General features: G+C 37.4%; 1 protein-coding gene across 1 annotated transcript; it reads right to left on the bottom strand.

Annotated features, from left to right (window-relative positions):
* Positions 1-6,662: 6,662 nt before the first annotated feature.
* On the bottom strand, positions 6,663-14,028 carry LOC117343076. Its single transcript, XM_033905361.1, has 3 exons — positions 13,832-14,028; positions 10,945-11,072; positions 6,663-8,204 (listed from the first exon to the last, which is right to left on the bottom strand). Exons 1-3 carry the CDS (start codon positions 13,955-13,957, stop codon positions 7,685-7,687), a joined length of 774 nt encoding a protein of 257 aa, XP_033761252.1. The 5' UTR covers positions 13,958-14,028; the 3' UTR covers positions 6,663-7,684.
* Between the last annotated feature and the right edge of the window lie 53 nt (positions 14,029-14,081).

Raw genomic sequence — 14,081 nt, 5'->3', positions numbered from 1 at the left:
ACCCTACTGTTTGTTCCATAAATATATATATGTGTTTCGATTTTGTTCCGTAGATCGTGAGTTCGAGGCCCGGTCAGGGCACAAGTCATAAAGTTGTCTTCCTTCGTCAATTATTAGCACAATGCATCATATGTGTCGGTGATCCGAAGATTTGAATTACCTGTCGTGATCAGACCAATCCTTACAGACCTCTTATACACATTTTCCTCATATTTCCTGGGATTTGGTTCACAGGAAACAGCAGCTGATTGGCTGAATAAGTTGTGACGAGTCGTCCTGATACAGCCACCCGGTGATCGTTACCCAAATGGGATTTTTCGACGACCATTCTGTTTGATTTTAATGTTTAACTTATACATTTATACATAAACACATTTGTATTCAATTATTTATTTTAATTTCGTTAAAACAAAATAATTTTAGTCAGTAATATAAGATTTGCCACCAGAAATTGTCACTGCTACCCTTTGGCCGAGATTTGCGGGACGAAATGAAGCTATACCGCGTAGAAAAAAAACCCATTCACTACATAGCACGCGCTGCCATCACATCGATTCAGCTCGCGGTATTATTTTGTTAAACGTTTTAGTTATATTATTTATCTATTTACTTTTACCATCCGTTGACCACCTTAGATATTTTCTAATTAATTATAATAGGCCCTATTGAATTAATTATCTACCGAGGGGGTCGTTTTCACAACATAACGATATCTATTGTTGTTTATACCTACTATATTTGTGTAACTGTTCTATTTCTATATGTGATCGTTTGTAATTTACTTGTGTCTTGATAAAGGGGCAGATTGCCTCGAAAATTCGACAATTTAGTTGTCTGTATTGTCGTTATTACCACATTACAAATTAATACGTCCATAAGCTATTGGGTCTGAAGAAAAGTGACCCAACTTATATTAATGACTCCGACCCAAATGTATCTGTATATCAGAATCATCACGTTAACAGCCGAAATAGGGACATTTTTTTATGAGAATCATCACGTTAACAGCCGATATAGTGGAAATTTTATCGGAATCATCAAGTCAACAGCCGATATAGTGGACATTTTATCAGAATCATCACGTTAACGGCCAAAACAGGGGAAATTTTATCAGAATCATCACGTTAACAGCCGATATAGTGGAAATTTTTATCAGAACCAACAAGTCAACAGGAAAATAGGGGGAATTCTTTCAGGGCCAATAAGTTAATCGCCACAATAAATTCTGTCACGATCTACAGTTCCATGCGGCGAAAGATCACAGTGTAGTAGATTGAAATCGCAAATTGAGACCAAGAAAAAAAAATCAAAATCAAAATTAAGAAAATATCGAAAACAAAACAAAATTATTTATGTTTTTTTATTTTTGTTTCCTGCTCATGAGTCATTTTGTTCAGAAAGTGGAATCAGTTGAGTGGAGAAACTAGCAAATGACACATGTTCTTGTTACAATTATTCATTTCTTTTCTGGTAACTTTCACTTCAATATGATAAAGGTTGATCTTTGACACGTAATGACGCGGAAGATTGGATACCCTCCATCCTTATAGACTGATTGATGTTGTTAACCATACTTTTATCATAATTAGTGAGCCTGGTGCGACGTCCAATGTCTGACATTCCATTTAGGGAGCATTCCTCTGAAGTAGTCTGTATGGTGGCTTGTTTAATAGTTTGGTTTGGTTTATTTTGTTTAACGTCCTATTAACATCTAGGGTCATTTAAGGATGGCCTCCCGTGCGTGCGACATGTATGCGTGTGGTGAGTGCGTATATGTGTTTTGGGAGGCTGCGGTATGTTCGTGTTAAGTCTCCTTGTGATAGGCCGGATCTTTTGCCGATTTAGCCAAAATAGGGGAACTTTTATCAGAATCATCAAGTTAACAGCCAAAATAGAGGAAATTTATTAGAATCATCACGTTAACAGCCAAAATGGGGGAAATTTTTTCAGAATCATCAAGTTCACAGCCAAAATACTTGAAATTGTATCAGAATTTAGAATCAGGATAAAGCTGATTATAATACATTGACGGGAAGAAGAATAAACAAACAAGGGTTCAAAGACATGACAAAAACTAAAAGCCTCGGGTCCAGTAGGGTTTTCAACCTGTGACATTCCAACACCAAATATCATATGGTTTTATTGATGTATTACTTTGATGCTACTGAAGATTTTTTAACGTTTTTGACCAAATAAGGTAGATATGTAGTTGATCTCTCTGTTGCTGATTCTAACTTTAATAACTTAGCCAATGTACTTTCCTATCTAGTCTTGCTCTATGACCAATTTCGATTGCCTCCCTGCTTGGTTTTACCTTGTTTTGGTCCTTACTATCACTGACTCTAGAAGAATGACACATCTGTGTGGTGCAGATTTTTATCAAGTGTTCTGTATATACAATATTTGACTATCTATACAACTTTATACATCTATATACTTTTTGTATATACATGTCCAACATGCTATCTATCCTAGAGTTGTTTGCTGTACCACAAGATATATCCTTTTTTCACTTTAAACTATACGAGGGTGTACCAATATACAATATATTTAGGGGATAGTACGTTGTTTTGAGTGGCTATACTGGCGATTAGAACATGACATTTGGTTTGAACTCGAGACCGATATCATTTTAACACGTTAGCTATCGCATATATTTAGAAACATTGTTTTACATCGCTACACGTACGCCGTTAAGTACTCTGTGACCTCTGCTAGTGACACGTCATACTGTAGCGGATTGACCAATCCGAAAGAAGCTTTCAACGTCGGTCAATTTGGCCACGCCCATACCGGCGAGAGCTCGATCTGTATATTGACGAAGCGGTGTATTTGGATTGTTGTGGAAGTCCTGTTACTGTTATAAAAACAGGAAAGGCTTGGATTTTATCAACCGGGAAATGATAAGTGTTACATTTTCGATTGCGAGATGATGACCATTTTCGTCATATGAAATATCATTACATCTCCCTCATCACTTTAACCGCTTGTTTGTATTGTCATATAATCCTGATGGCGTTAAGATCAACATCATGAGCAAGAGAAAGATGTACAGAGGTCTCAAACAAGTGAAATAAAAATTAAAATGCGATCTTATAAAAGATGACAATTTATTATAAACAGGTGAAAATTAATACATATTCATCATAAGAATAAGGCAATAATCAAAATATCATGAAAACATAATCATGCGAAGGTCATCGAAAGATGTCAAAATCACCATCAAAATCCAACATAAAAATGATATGACTACAATACAAATGACTGGTTTACAAATTCTTAGGTAGGGATCTTGCTGAGAGTCAAACCAATTAATCATATGCGCGTCCATGTTCCAACGACTACCAATGACAATGTTTCCAGTATAAATTAATGCACATGATTCAATGAACATAATGCAAACTTATGTTCAGCAAACAAACATTTAACATCATAAAACAATAAAAAGATTAAAATTCCTATATATCATTTATTCTGAAATGTCCATAATACAACGTTCAAATATAAACTGAAATTTTTATAATCAAAATACCCAGCACCCCTTATATTCAGAGTCACTGGACGATGAATTCTGGATGATATTCCATAACAAGAGGCCCAGGGGCCTTAACGGTCATCTGACTCTAAATTAAAACCCTTATATTATTGTAGTATGCATTCTCTGTAGCAAGTATATAGTGACACTGTTGGCCATGGTGGCCATCTTGGATTTCTGACCGACCCAATAAATAACAACACTTGGTCTGGACCATCTAAGGATAATTTCTGGTAAGTTAGAGCTGAATCCCACCGGTGGAATTTGAGAAGAAGTTTGAAATAGGTGTTGTTCAGGAAAACCATGATTGCGCAATCATGTTACAAAATGGCCGCCATTGCTGCCATGTCAAAGTTTTTACGAGGCCGAAAAAAAGAACAACACTTTGTTGGCCCTCCTTCCTTGACAACCTCACCCATTTCCAGCTCAATGGCACCAATGGAACTGGAGAAGAAGTTTAAAACGTGTTTTTCAAGATGGTGGTTATGGCGGCCATCTTGGATTTCAGACCAATCTAATAAATAACAACACTTGGTCGGGATCATCTCAGGATCATTTCAGGCAAGTTTCAGCCCAACAGCACTGGTGGAACTTGAGAAGAAGTTTAAAATTTGTTTTTCAATATGGTGGTTATGACGGCCATCTTGGATTTTTGACCGACCCGAAAAATAACAAAAAATAATACTTGATCGGGATCATATCGGGAACATTTCAGGCAAGTTTCAGCTCAATAGCACTGGTGGAACTTGAGAAGAAGTTTAAAATGTGTTTTTCAAGATGGCGGCTATGGCGGTCATCTTAGATTTCGGACCGACCCGAAAAATAACAACACTTTGTCGGGATCATATCAGGATCATTTCAGGCAAGTTTCAGCTCAATAGCACTGGTGGAACTTGAGAAGAAGTTTAAAATGTGTTTTTCAAGATGGCGGCTATGGCGGCCATCTTGGATTTCGGACCGACCCGAAAAATGACAACCCTTTGTCGGGATCATATCAGGATCATTTCAGACAAGTTTCAGCTCAATAGCACTGGTGGAACTTGAGAAGAAGTTTAAAATGTGTTTTTCAAGATGGCGGCTATGGCGGCCATCTTGGATTTCGGACCGACCCGAAAAATAACAACACTTGGTCGGGATTATATCAGGATCATTTCAGGCAAGTTTCAGCTCAATAGCACTGGTGAAACTTGAGAAGAAGTTTTAAATGTGTTTTTCAAGATGGCGGCTATGTCGGCCATCTTGGATTTCGGACCGACCCGAAAAATAAAAACACTTGGTCGGGATCATATCAGGATCATTTCAGGCAAGTTTCAGCTCAATAGCACTGGTGGAACTTGAGAAGAAGTTTAAAATGTGTTTTTCAAGATGGCGGCTATGGCGGCCATCTTGGATTTCGGACCGACCCGAAAAATGACAACCCTTTGTCGGGATCATATCAGGATCATTTCAGACAAGTTTCAGCTCAATAGCACTGGTGGAACTTGAGAAGAAGTTTAAAATGTGTTTTTCAAGATGGCGGCTATGGCGGCCATCTTGGATTTCGGACCGACCCGAAAAATAACAACACTTGGTCGGGATTATATCAGGATCATTTCAGACAAGTTTCAGCTCAATAGCACTGGTGAAACTTGAGAAGAAGTTTTAAATGTGTTTTTCAAGATGGCGGCTATGTCGGCCATCTTGGATTTCGGACCGACCCGAAAAATAAAAACACTTGGTCAGGACCATCTCAGGATCATTTCTGGCAAGTTTCATCTTAATGCCACTGGTGGAACTTGAGAAGAAGATTGAAATGTGAAAAGTTTATGGACGGCGCACGGGTCAGATGACCTAAAAAGTGTATGGAGATGCCCAATCTGAGTTTTAATTATATACAATAATTGTACCATGGTAAGTTTTGAGCAATGGCTATAAACGCGAATCTTTAAGTTCAAAGTGAGTTGTCGTTGCCTTCGAATAGTAACACCATGGATTCGCTTCTGTGGTTTTCTAAAACTCAAAAATCAAATACAATGTAGTAAACTTGGTTCGTTTTCATCAATTACAATGCTTGAAACAATTGCGTGTCATAGGACTGAGAATGTTTTGGTTGAATCTCAGTATCCCAAAAATGTATCATAGTTATTCATGTGTCTTGTTAATATATACAAGGTAAATATAGTTAGTGTTTAATACAATGCCGTAAGCATTAAAACGTATATTAATCCAAAAGGTCCCATAAAACACATAAATGACGCGAATAATAAATCGGATTCACTATATTTAAAAGGGAACATATAGCAGTCTTATTAAAAAAATGTTTTCATTTTATCCTAAGATGCCTTCTTCATGTATTGTATAGTTTTTTTCGATCATTCAAATGTTTACAACTCTCCTGAAAGTCGAAAGAAACAAGAGGCCAAAGGGCCTTAGTGGCCATCTTGGAATTTGGATCAACCCGGAAAATAACAGGATCATTTCTTGGTAAGTTAGAGCTGAATCCCACTGGTGGAATTTGAGAACTCTGAAATAGGTGATGTTCAGCAAAACCATGATTGTACAATCATGTTACAAAATGGGCGCCATGGCTGCCATATCAAAGTTTTTAAGAGGCCGATAAATAACAAGTTTGTTTGCTCTCCTTCCTTAACATCCTCACTAATCTTCAGCTTAATGGCACCAGTGGAACTGGAGAAGTTTAAAATGTGTTTTTCAAGATGGCGGCCATCTTGAATATCAGACCAACCAATTAAATAACTTGGTCAGGACCATCTAAAGATCATTTCTTGTAAGTAAGAGCTGAATCCCACTGGTGGAATTTGAAAAGAAGTTTGAAAATGAATGCGCAATCATGTTACAAAATGGTTGCCGTGGCTGCCATGTCAAAGTTTATACGAGGCTGAAAAATAACAACACATTGTTGACTCTCTTTCCTTAACATCCTCGCTAATCTTCAGCTTAATGGCACCAGTGGAACTGGAGAAGAAGTTAAAAATGTGTTTTTCAAAATGGCTGCCATGGCGGCCATCTTGGATTTCTGACCGATCCGATAAAAAAACAACACTTGGTCAGGAACCATCTCAGGATCATTTCTGGTCAGTAAGAGCTGAATCCCATTGCTGGAATTTGAGAAGTTTTAAATAGGTGTTGTTCAGGAAAACTATGATTTTGCAATCATGTTACAAAATGGCCGCCGTGGCTGCCCTGTCAAAGTTTTTACAATAACATCCTCACTAATCTTCAGCTTAATGGCAACAGTTGAACTGAAGAAGAGGTTTAAAATGTGTTTTTCAAGATGGCTGCCATGTCGATTCAAAACCTCTAAAAGACAGATGTATATTTTGACGGGAATATGGACCAATTCATGTACATAGCAAATGTTCGAGGTGTTCTTATAAAAGGGAAGCAACTACGTTCTCAGTATTAGATACGTCCTCGTCTCAACAAATACAGGGCCAAGTAATCCAAGATTTCATTAACGCATAAAAATAGATCATGAATCCTTTAAATTACTTTACGTAATTTGAGGTTAAGTAATTTGAAATCAAAGTTTGATTAAAAAATAAACCCGTACTTTAATTGTACTTCAATTTCAAACTGCTTCAAAACATTTTAAGTTAAAAAAAATCCCTACATGATCTCATGTTGAAATAAAAGTAAATATATGTAATTAAGCAAACATCAGGTTAAACAGATCCGCAATATTTGAATATATTTGAAATCTAAACAAGATCAATCAATAAAAAAGAGTGTAGATTAGTATTAACAATTTATCTAATATTTTGATTACACAATCAGCTAGAAAACACTTTTTTTAAGAAAGATAAACATGATGGAATTGTGTTTGTTATTACAAAATAGATAATGCAATTTTAATTTCAGTGGTAAGATACCTCTCGCAGCCATCTAGTATTTCATAAAGTAGAAGATGGCCCTACGTTTCAGTATCACGCATTAAAACGTTACAGTCACAGTGGTCAATTCCAATGTCAGACACAAGCAAAGAACTCTAACTCAACATCGTTACGATTGTTGTTATCAAAATTACTACCTCCATTGTTTTTGTCTTTGAGCTTACATACTCATGCACGAATGTTCAAGTGTTCCAACTTGACTTTGATAAATACTGATTTGTTGAAATGGTGTGCATACGGTTAGTCATATCAACTTTTACAAATATTTATCGATTTCAATTGCATCACCAGCAGCGCTTGACGGCTGCCCCAATTGCACCCCTTCTACTGTAGCCCCTACACCGAGCCCTGATAGTGTCATTGTTTGATCCGAAATATCCCCAGATGTGTTCGGTGGTAGATATGTCCCATTGCGTGTCTTGGCGGCTGTTGAATTGTGCTCCTCTTGAAATCCAAAATCAGCATTTTCAACTGGATGACGTCTTTTCGCGTGTACATCTGAATCTGACCTATGATAAAGGATTTCTTTTGGTTGGGTCTCGTCTTGGTCTTCATAAGGGAATGCTAAGCATTTTCTTTTGTCCGATTCAATTATCGAAGAGGGTGTCACCGGGTTGCCAATATTCAAGAAGAAATAACTTATGTCCTCGTTACATGGCATCTGCATTTCAGCTAAAGACATGCTGATGTTTGTCAAAAATGACGTACGATCCCTCTGTTGGATGTCCGATAAAGCGTCAACAAGTAGCTCCTGGTTTCCAGAATCAAAAGTGATTCTATAAGAAAAGTAACAAAAAAACAAAAAAACAAGCAACTAAATAGAATAAATCAATAAAAATATAAAATAAAAATTAGAAATAAAATGAAAAATAAAAATTAAAAAACAAGAATAATGCATAACGCACTGAATACAAATCTCAACCAGCTAGTTATTTACAGTACATCTTATGGTGGAATTCCTATTTAAACGCTGACCAGAATTAAAATATTGCCATCTGACTCCTTGTGCACTAAATAAGGTGTCGGCAGAGAATGATATTGTAAAGGTATTCACCTGTCATATTTCGTGAATATTGCAATATATCATATACTGTCCAATATTAATATCCTGTTAGTTCACTGCTTTAAATATAATAATATCATTTATATAAATATATAGAGTGGCTTTAGGTATCATTATCAACATAGTAGTTAGTGTGACTACTATCATGTGAATATTAATATCACGATAGCCTTTTAATCTGGACAAATTAAAAGAACATTGGAAAATCCCAGGGTCTTTTGAAGATAAAGAATTTACCATACTCTAAATAAGGCGTCTGAAGCAATGTTAATACCTTCACGAGATTCAATTTTGACTGATGTAAAGGAAATATGGCTCGATGGTTGAAGTTTGCCAAAAGCCCCCCTGACGAATGAAGGCACTTGAGCGCCGATGAAGATTTTCGAAAAGTATTAATGAAACACATTTGAGTGATTGTTGTTAAATACATACAAATGCAGTTAAGAAGGTACGGTAACATACCTACATCCTCTCTGATGTTCAGGTATTAGGGGATGACAAATATGGTTTGGTGTTACTATTTGGTTGCAAAGAAAACTTACTGTTGACTCTTTAATATTTATTTAACTGATATTATACTGACCCTAACAATTTTACTTAAAACATGCATAAAACCAATGTCTTACAGGTAGGGCGTAAGAATTATACCTGCTGCCCCCATTGCATGATCGTAAGAGGCGACTAAATTTGGGATGTTTTCTTTTCTCATCTTTCTGAACAACTTTCTTCCTAATGTCTCCCTTGACAATGCCTCGCCTTTGGTCTTCAATTGAGCGTTCGCCGCTGTGAGGAAGGCTTTGGGTTATGTCCCCTAGCCGAGACATACCAGAGTCTTTAACAAGAGGCCCAGGGGCCTAAACGGTCATCTGACTCTAAATTAAAACCCTTATATTATTGTAGTATGCATTCTCTGTAGCAAGTATATAGTGGCACTGTTAGCCACGGTGGCCATCTTGGATTTCTGACCGACCCAATAAATAACAACACTTGGTCTGGACCATCTAAGGATAATTTCTGGTAAGTTAGAGCTGAATCCCACCGGTGGAATTTGAGAAGAAGTTTGAAATAGGTGTTGTTCAGGAAAACCATGATTGCGCAATCATGTTACAAAATGGCCGCCATTGCTGCTATGTCAAAGTTTTTACGAGGCTGAAAAAATAACAACACTTTGTTGGCCCTCCTTTCTTAACATCCTCACCAATTTCCAGCTCAATGGCACCAGTGGAACTGGAGAAGAAGTTTAAAATGTGTTTTTTAAGATGGCGATATGGCGGCCATCTTGGATTTCAGACCTATCTAAAAAATAACAACACTTGGTAGGGATCATCTCTGGCAAGTTTCAGCCCAACAGCACTGGTGGAACTTGAGAAGAAGTTTAAGATGTGTTTTTGAAGATGGTGGTTATGGTGGCCATCTTGGATTTCGGACCGACCCCAAAAATAACAACACTTGTTTGGGATAAAATCAGGATCATTTCAGGCAAGTTTCAGCTCAATAGCACTGGTGGAACTTGAGAAGTCTTAAATGTGTTTTTCAAGATGGCGGCCATCTTGGATTTCGGACCGACCCGAAAAGTAACAACACTTGGTCGGGATCATATCAGGATCATTTCAGGCAAGTTTCAGCTCAATAGCACTGGTGAAACTTGAGAAGTTTTAAATGTGTTTTTCAAGATGGCGGCTATGGCGGCCATCTTGGATTTCGGACCGACCCGAAAAATAACAACACTTGGTCGGGATCATATCAGGATCATTTCAGGCAAGTTTCAGCTCAATAGCACTGGTGGAACTTTAGAAGAAGTTTAAAATGTGTTTTTCAAGATGGCGGCTATGGCGGCCATCTTGGATTTCGGACCGACCCGAAAAATAACAACACTTGGTCGGGATCATCTCATGATCATTTCAGGCAAGTTTCAGCCCAACAGCACTGGTGGAACTTGAGAAGAAGTTTAAAATGTGTTTTTCAAGATGGCGGCTATGGCGGCCATCTTGGATTTCGGACTGACACGACGACGGACGAAGCATGATGACTTCGGGTCACCGGGTCAGATGACCTAAAAATGGTAGTTGCTGTACCTCCTTAGCGCTCAGCATATTGGGAGTGGGACGATTGGTTCGCCCGTTGTCAGTATAATGTGACCGGGTGGGGTGTGCTGCTGGGTGTCTTCGGCAGTATGCTTTAGTAAAGTAGCACAAGTTCCGGCCTTTCACAAGGAGACTTAACACGAATATACGGCAGCGCCCCCCCCCCCCCCCCCCCCCCAAAAAAAAAACCCCCAAAACATACGCACTCGATACACGCATGCATGTCGCACGCATAAAATGATCTTAGCTGTTAATAGGACGTTAAACAAAATAAACCAAACCAAACCAAAGCATAAAACCATATAGTCTTCAAAAGTAAGTCACAAATGTAAAGCATCAACATGCAATTTTTATTTGTATGTAACTCACGTTGATTGACCTAACAATTGCATCAGTTTCTCTCTGTTCTTTCGTCTACCAAGCCCACTCACAAGACGTCGCAATGATTCTTTGTCAGCTGGTAGAAAGGGTTCATCCTGTGATCTTCGAGATTCAGCCTGGTTAATAGATATCACACGGAATTAGATATTGTCAATATAGCAAGCAAGCAAAGAAAACATTAAAGTTGATAGGACATTCAGGAACAAGCGGTATTATAATCGCCGATACTATATACACGAGCATAACATTACATAATTAACCATGCCTTGTCCGAGTCCCATTGTCTTTAATAGCATAATGCATATGCTTCTATGGCATCAGATAATGTATTTGCCTTTCACCCAGGCGGAAATGACGTGAAAAGGTATCTGATCATCTGATCTACCACGGGAGATTACCAGGTACTCCAGTTTCCTCCAAATAACACCCCCCCCCCCCCCCCCCCCCCCCCGCGCGCTTCCATCCGGCAGTAGTGATTAATGTTAGTCGTTATAACTTATTTCAGAATTATTGTAAAATAAAGTTTACATATATATCACGGGGCATCAATGTTGACGGTGCATTTCAGCTGTGAATCATAATATGTTCATAGCGAATTGTAACAGGTCTGATGTTTGAAACATAATAAACAATTAGGTAAATGTAGTTTTCTAGGAGTTAATGGTACGACAATTGCTGCAAGAGACTTAGTTCATGATATTGATTTCCACACAGATGTAGGTATTTTCATATGTAAGTAGCCTACATATGGAAACGCAGGGCAGTATATACTGTAAATCACTTATATTTCGCGTTAATTCGCGAGGAGAGTCAAACGCAAATTCAAATCCCTCACGAATATTTATATAAGGATATTTACATTTACACTGCAGCCCAACTATATAACTTTACCAAGCTGACTTGAAGGTTACGAGTCCATAACTTCCAAATCTTTATTATGACATCCAATTCTTAATTATTTTTGATGTGCATGGAACCCAAAGGTGTTAACGTACAAACAATTATCGGCGCGTGATGATTAGAACGCCAAAAATCACCTGTGGTGCAGTGACAGGTGTGACGAGCTTGTGGACCGTTCACACCTTGTAATTGTTTAGCGGTATACTAACCAACTCAAAGTTGAATATAGTATATTTTTAAAGTCCTCTTTTAAGATTTTACTTGCGACACATGAATGTAAAGTAAAATCACAAGGATCTCAATCACTTCACTATATTTGACAAAACAGATACACTTTAATCATTGCGAGTTTGTTAGTTTTTAGTATTTATTATAATCATTAACATTGGACTAAACTGTATGTCTTTTCTATTTTGTTTATATACTGTCAAAAAAGGAGCCAAAGCTATTGCAGAGACGTATACAGCGGTGATATATAGGTCTCTGGTTATGGTTTTGATAATTACCTATGATATGTACCTCTATCTAAACTATCAGTTACTGCGAAGCACTTTTATATAACGCCAAGGACAATGATCGTATATTCATCTTTCTTAAGCATTTGATCGAGACCATGACATTTTATAAAAAAACAAAACATCTGTATCTTTAAAACTATGTTGTTGGTTCCAACATTGGTTTTCATATGGGAGAGCTTTAGTATAATGTAGATCACGATAAATCTATGTATTATTGTTAATGCAATGTCTTTCATAACTAAAAGCGAGTTTCGTATAGAATACACTACATAAGTTTATTGTACGTGGACCTTAGCTGTTAATAGGACGTCAAACAAAATAAACCAAACCAAAGTGTATCGTATTGTCTCACAAACCAGAGTATCCAGAACTGTTGTATTGTTGGTATGTTTATTTGAATGATAATTTGCGAATAAAATCGCACATTATTTTATTTTTAAAAAATATGCCGTGTTCCTTTTTCATATAAATGAGTAAATAATTGTTAACATATCACTTATATACATTTATTGGTGATTGACCGATTTTTCGGATTGTTTATAACATTATGTCCTGGTACATCACACACATCACTCTGTGTTACCCAAGCGGGCATTTTCAGAGTCGATTTCACTAAGATTGATTTTCTTAAAGGTTCAAACTGAAATTTTCGGATTCCATCTTGTCGGCATTATTTAGCACAGTCATCAACCTTAATACTCATGTCCAGATCGATTTCAGACATGTCTGTGTTGCTACTTTTCACACTGTCGTCTATATGCTGCTGGCAGCCATTTCAGTTACTCCGTTAAACCTATGACGTCACAAACTGAAGAGTTCCAAATCAGCATAACTGACCGACATATGCTGATTAGCAGTCGACCAACAAATCGTGTACTTCGATGTGCGATTTCTCGGCTCTAGGCAAACCGATTTTGGTTCGGGTTAGCGACATTCTGCTTTAATGGTAACATGCAATAACATATTTGAATATCTTTTTTCGTTCCGGGTTCACTTTAAAGCGTATGGAGGTAGTGACGGAATTAAATGAAGGGTGTAAACGAAGGAGTTTTTTCCCTACATATAAACTGAGAAATGTATTCAACAAAAGGCCCATGGGACCTGTATCGCTCATCGGCATCTAAAGTAACTATATGAACCTGATTACTAAGTTCATGGAAATTGCATATGCATTTTGACACATTTGATACTCTTTCATTCGAGCATATGTTAACAACCAAACATAGAGACCTTTTTGATCATTCAGAAGTCACTGCAGGATTTTATCTCATCAGGCCTTAGTGGAATTGCAAATAGGTCAAGACAATTCCTTTAATCAAACTTGGTAGTGTCTTATGCAAACATGCTACTGGTATTGATGACACTGGCCCTTTTGGTTATTAGAAGTCGTTAAAGAGTTTAATTCAGCTTACCCCGTGGACAACTGAACTAATAATGGACACACCAGTTCTACTTACGGAACCTTTTACGTCGAATTCAGGATTAAATCTGCTTTTTTTACTTTTTCTGTGATCACTTTGAAGAAAGTTGGTAACATCAATGATAAAGGCCACTTTTCCACAGAAACGTTTCGTGCATTTCATTTTCCATTGAATTTCCCCGACATCTTGAAGACTGTGAAGTTTATTCACACAATCAATCGATGGAGTCTCGTCTATATCCTGAAGAAATTTTTTTTTTATATATGGCAAAAAATAATAAGTGAGT

Source organism: Pecten maximus, chromosome 15 (assembly GCF_902652985.1).
Source record: "Pecten maximus chromosome 15, xPecMax1.1, whole genome shotgun sequence".
NCBI lineage: Eukaryota > Metazoa > Mollusca > Bivalvia > Pectinida > Pectinidae > Pecten > Pecten maximus.
The sequence above is the reverse complement of the archived record's forward strand: the minus strand, read 5'-3'. Positions and strand labels throughout refer to the sequence as shown.

Bases quoted from the DNA above. Each gene is read 5' to 3' on its own strand.
- LOC117343076 (XM_033905361.1), bottom strand. From the start codon at position 13,957: ATGAAATGCACGAAACGTTTCTGTGGAAAAGTGGCCTTTATCATTGAT. The intron at 11,073-13,831 runs GTAAGTAGAACT...TCTATTAACCAG, and splicing joins AATTCGACGTAAAAGGTTCC to GCTGAATCTCGAAGATCACA. The intron at 8,205-10,944 runs GTGAGTTACATA...CTTTTCTTATAG, and splicing joins CAATTGTTAGGTCAATCAAC to AATCACTTTTGATTCTGGAA.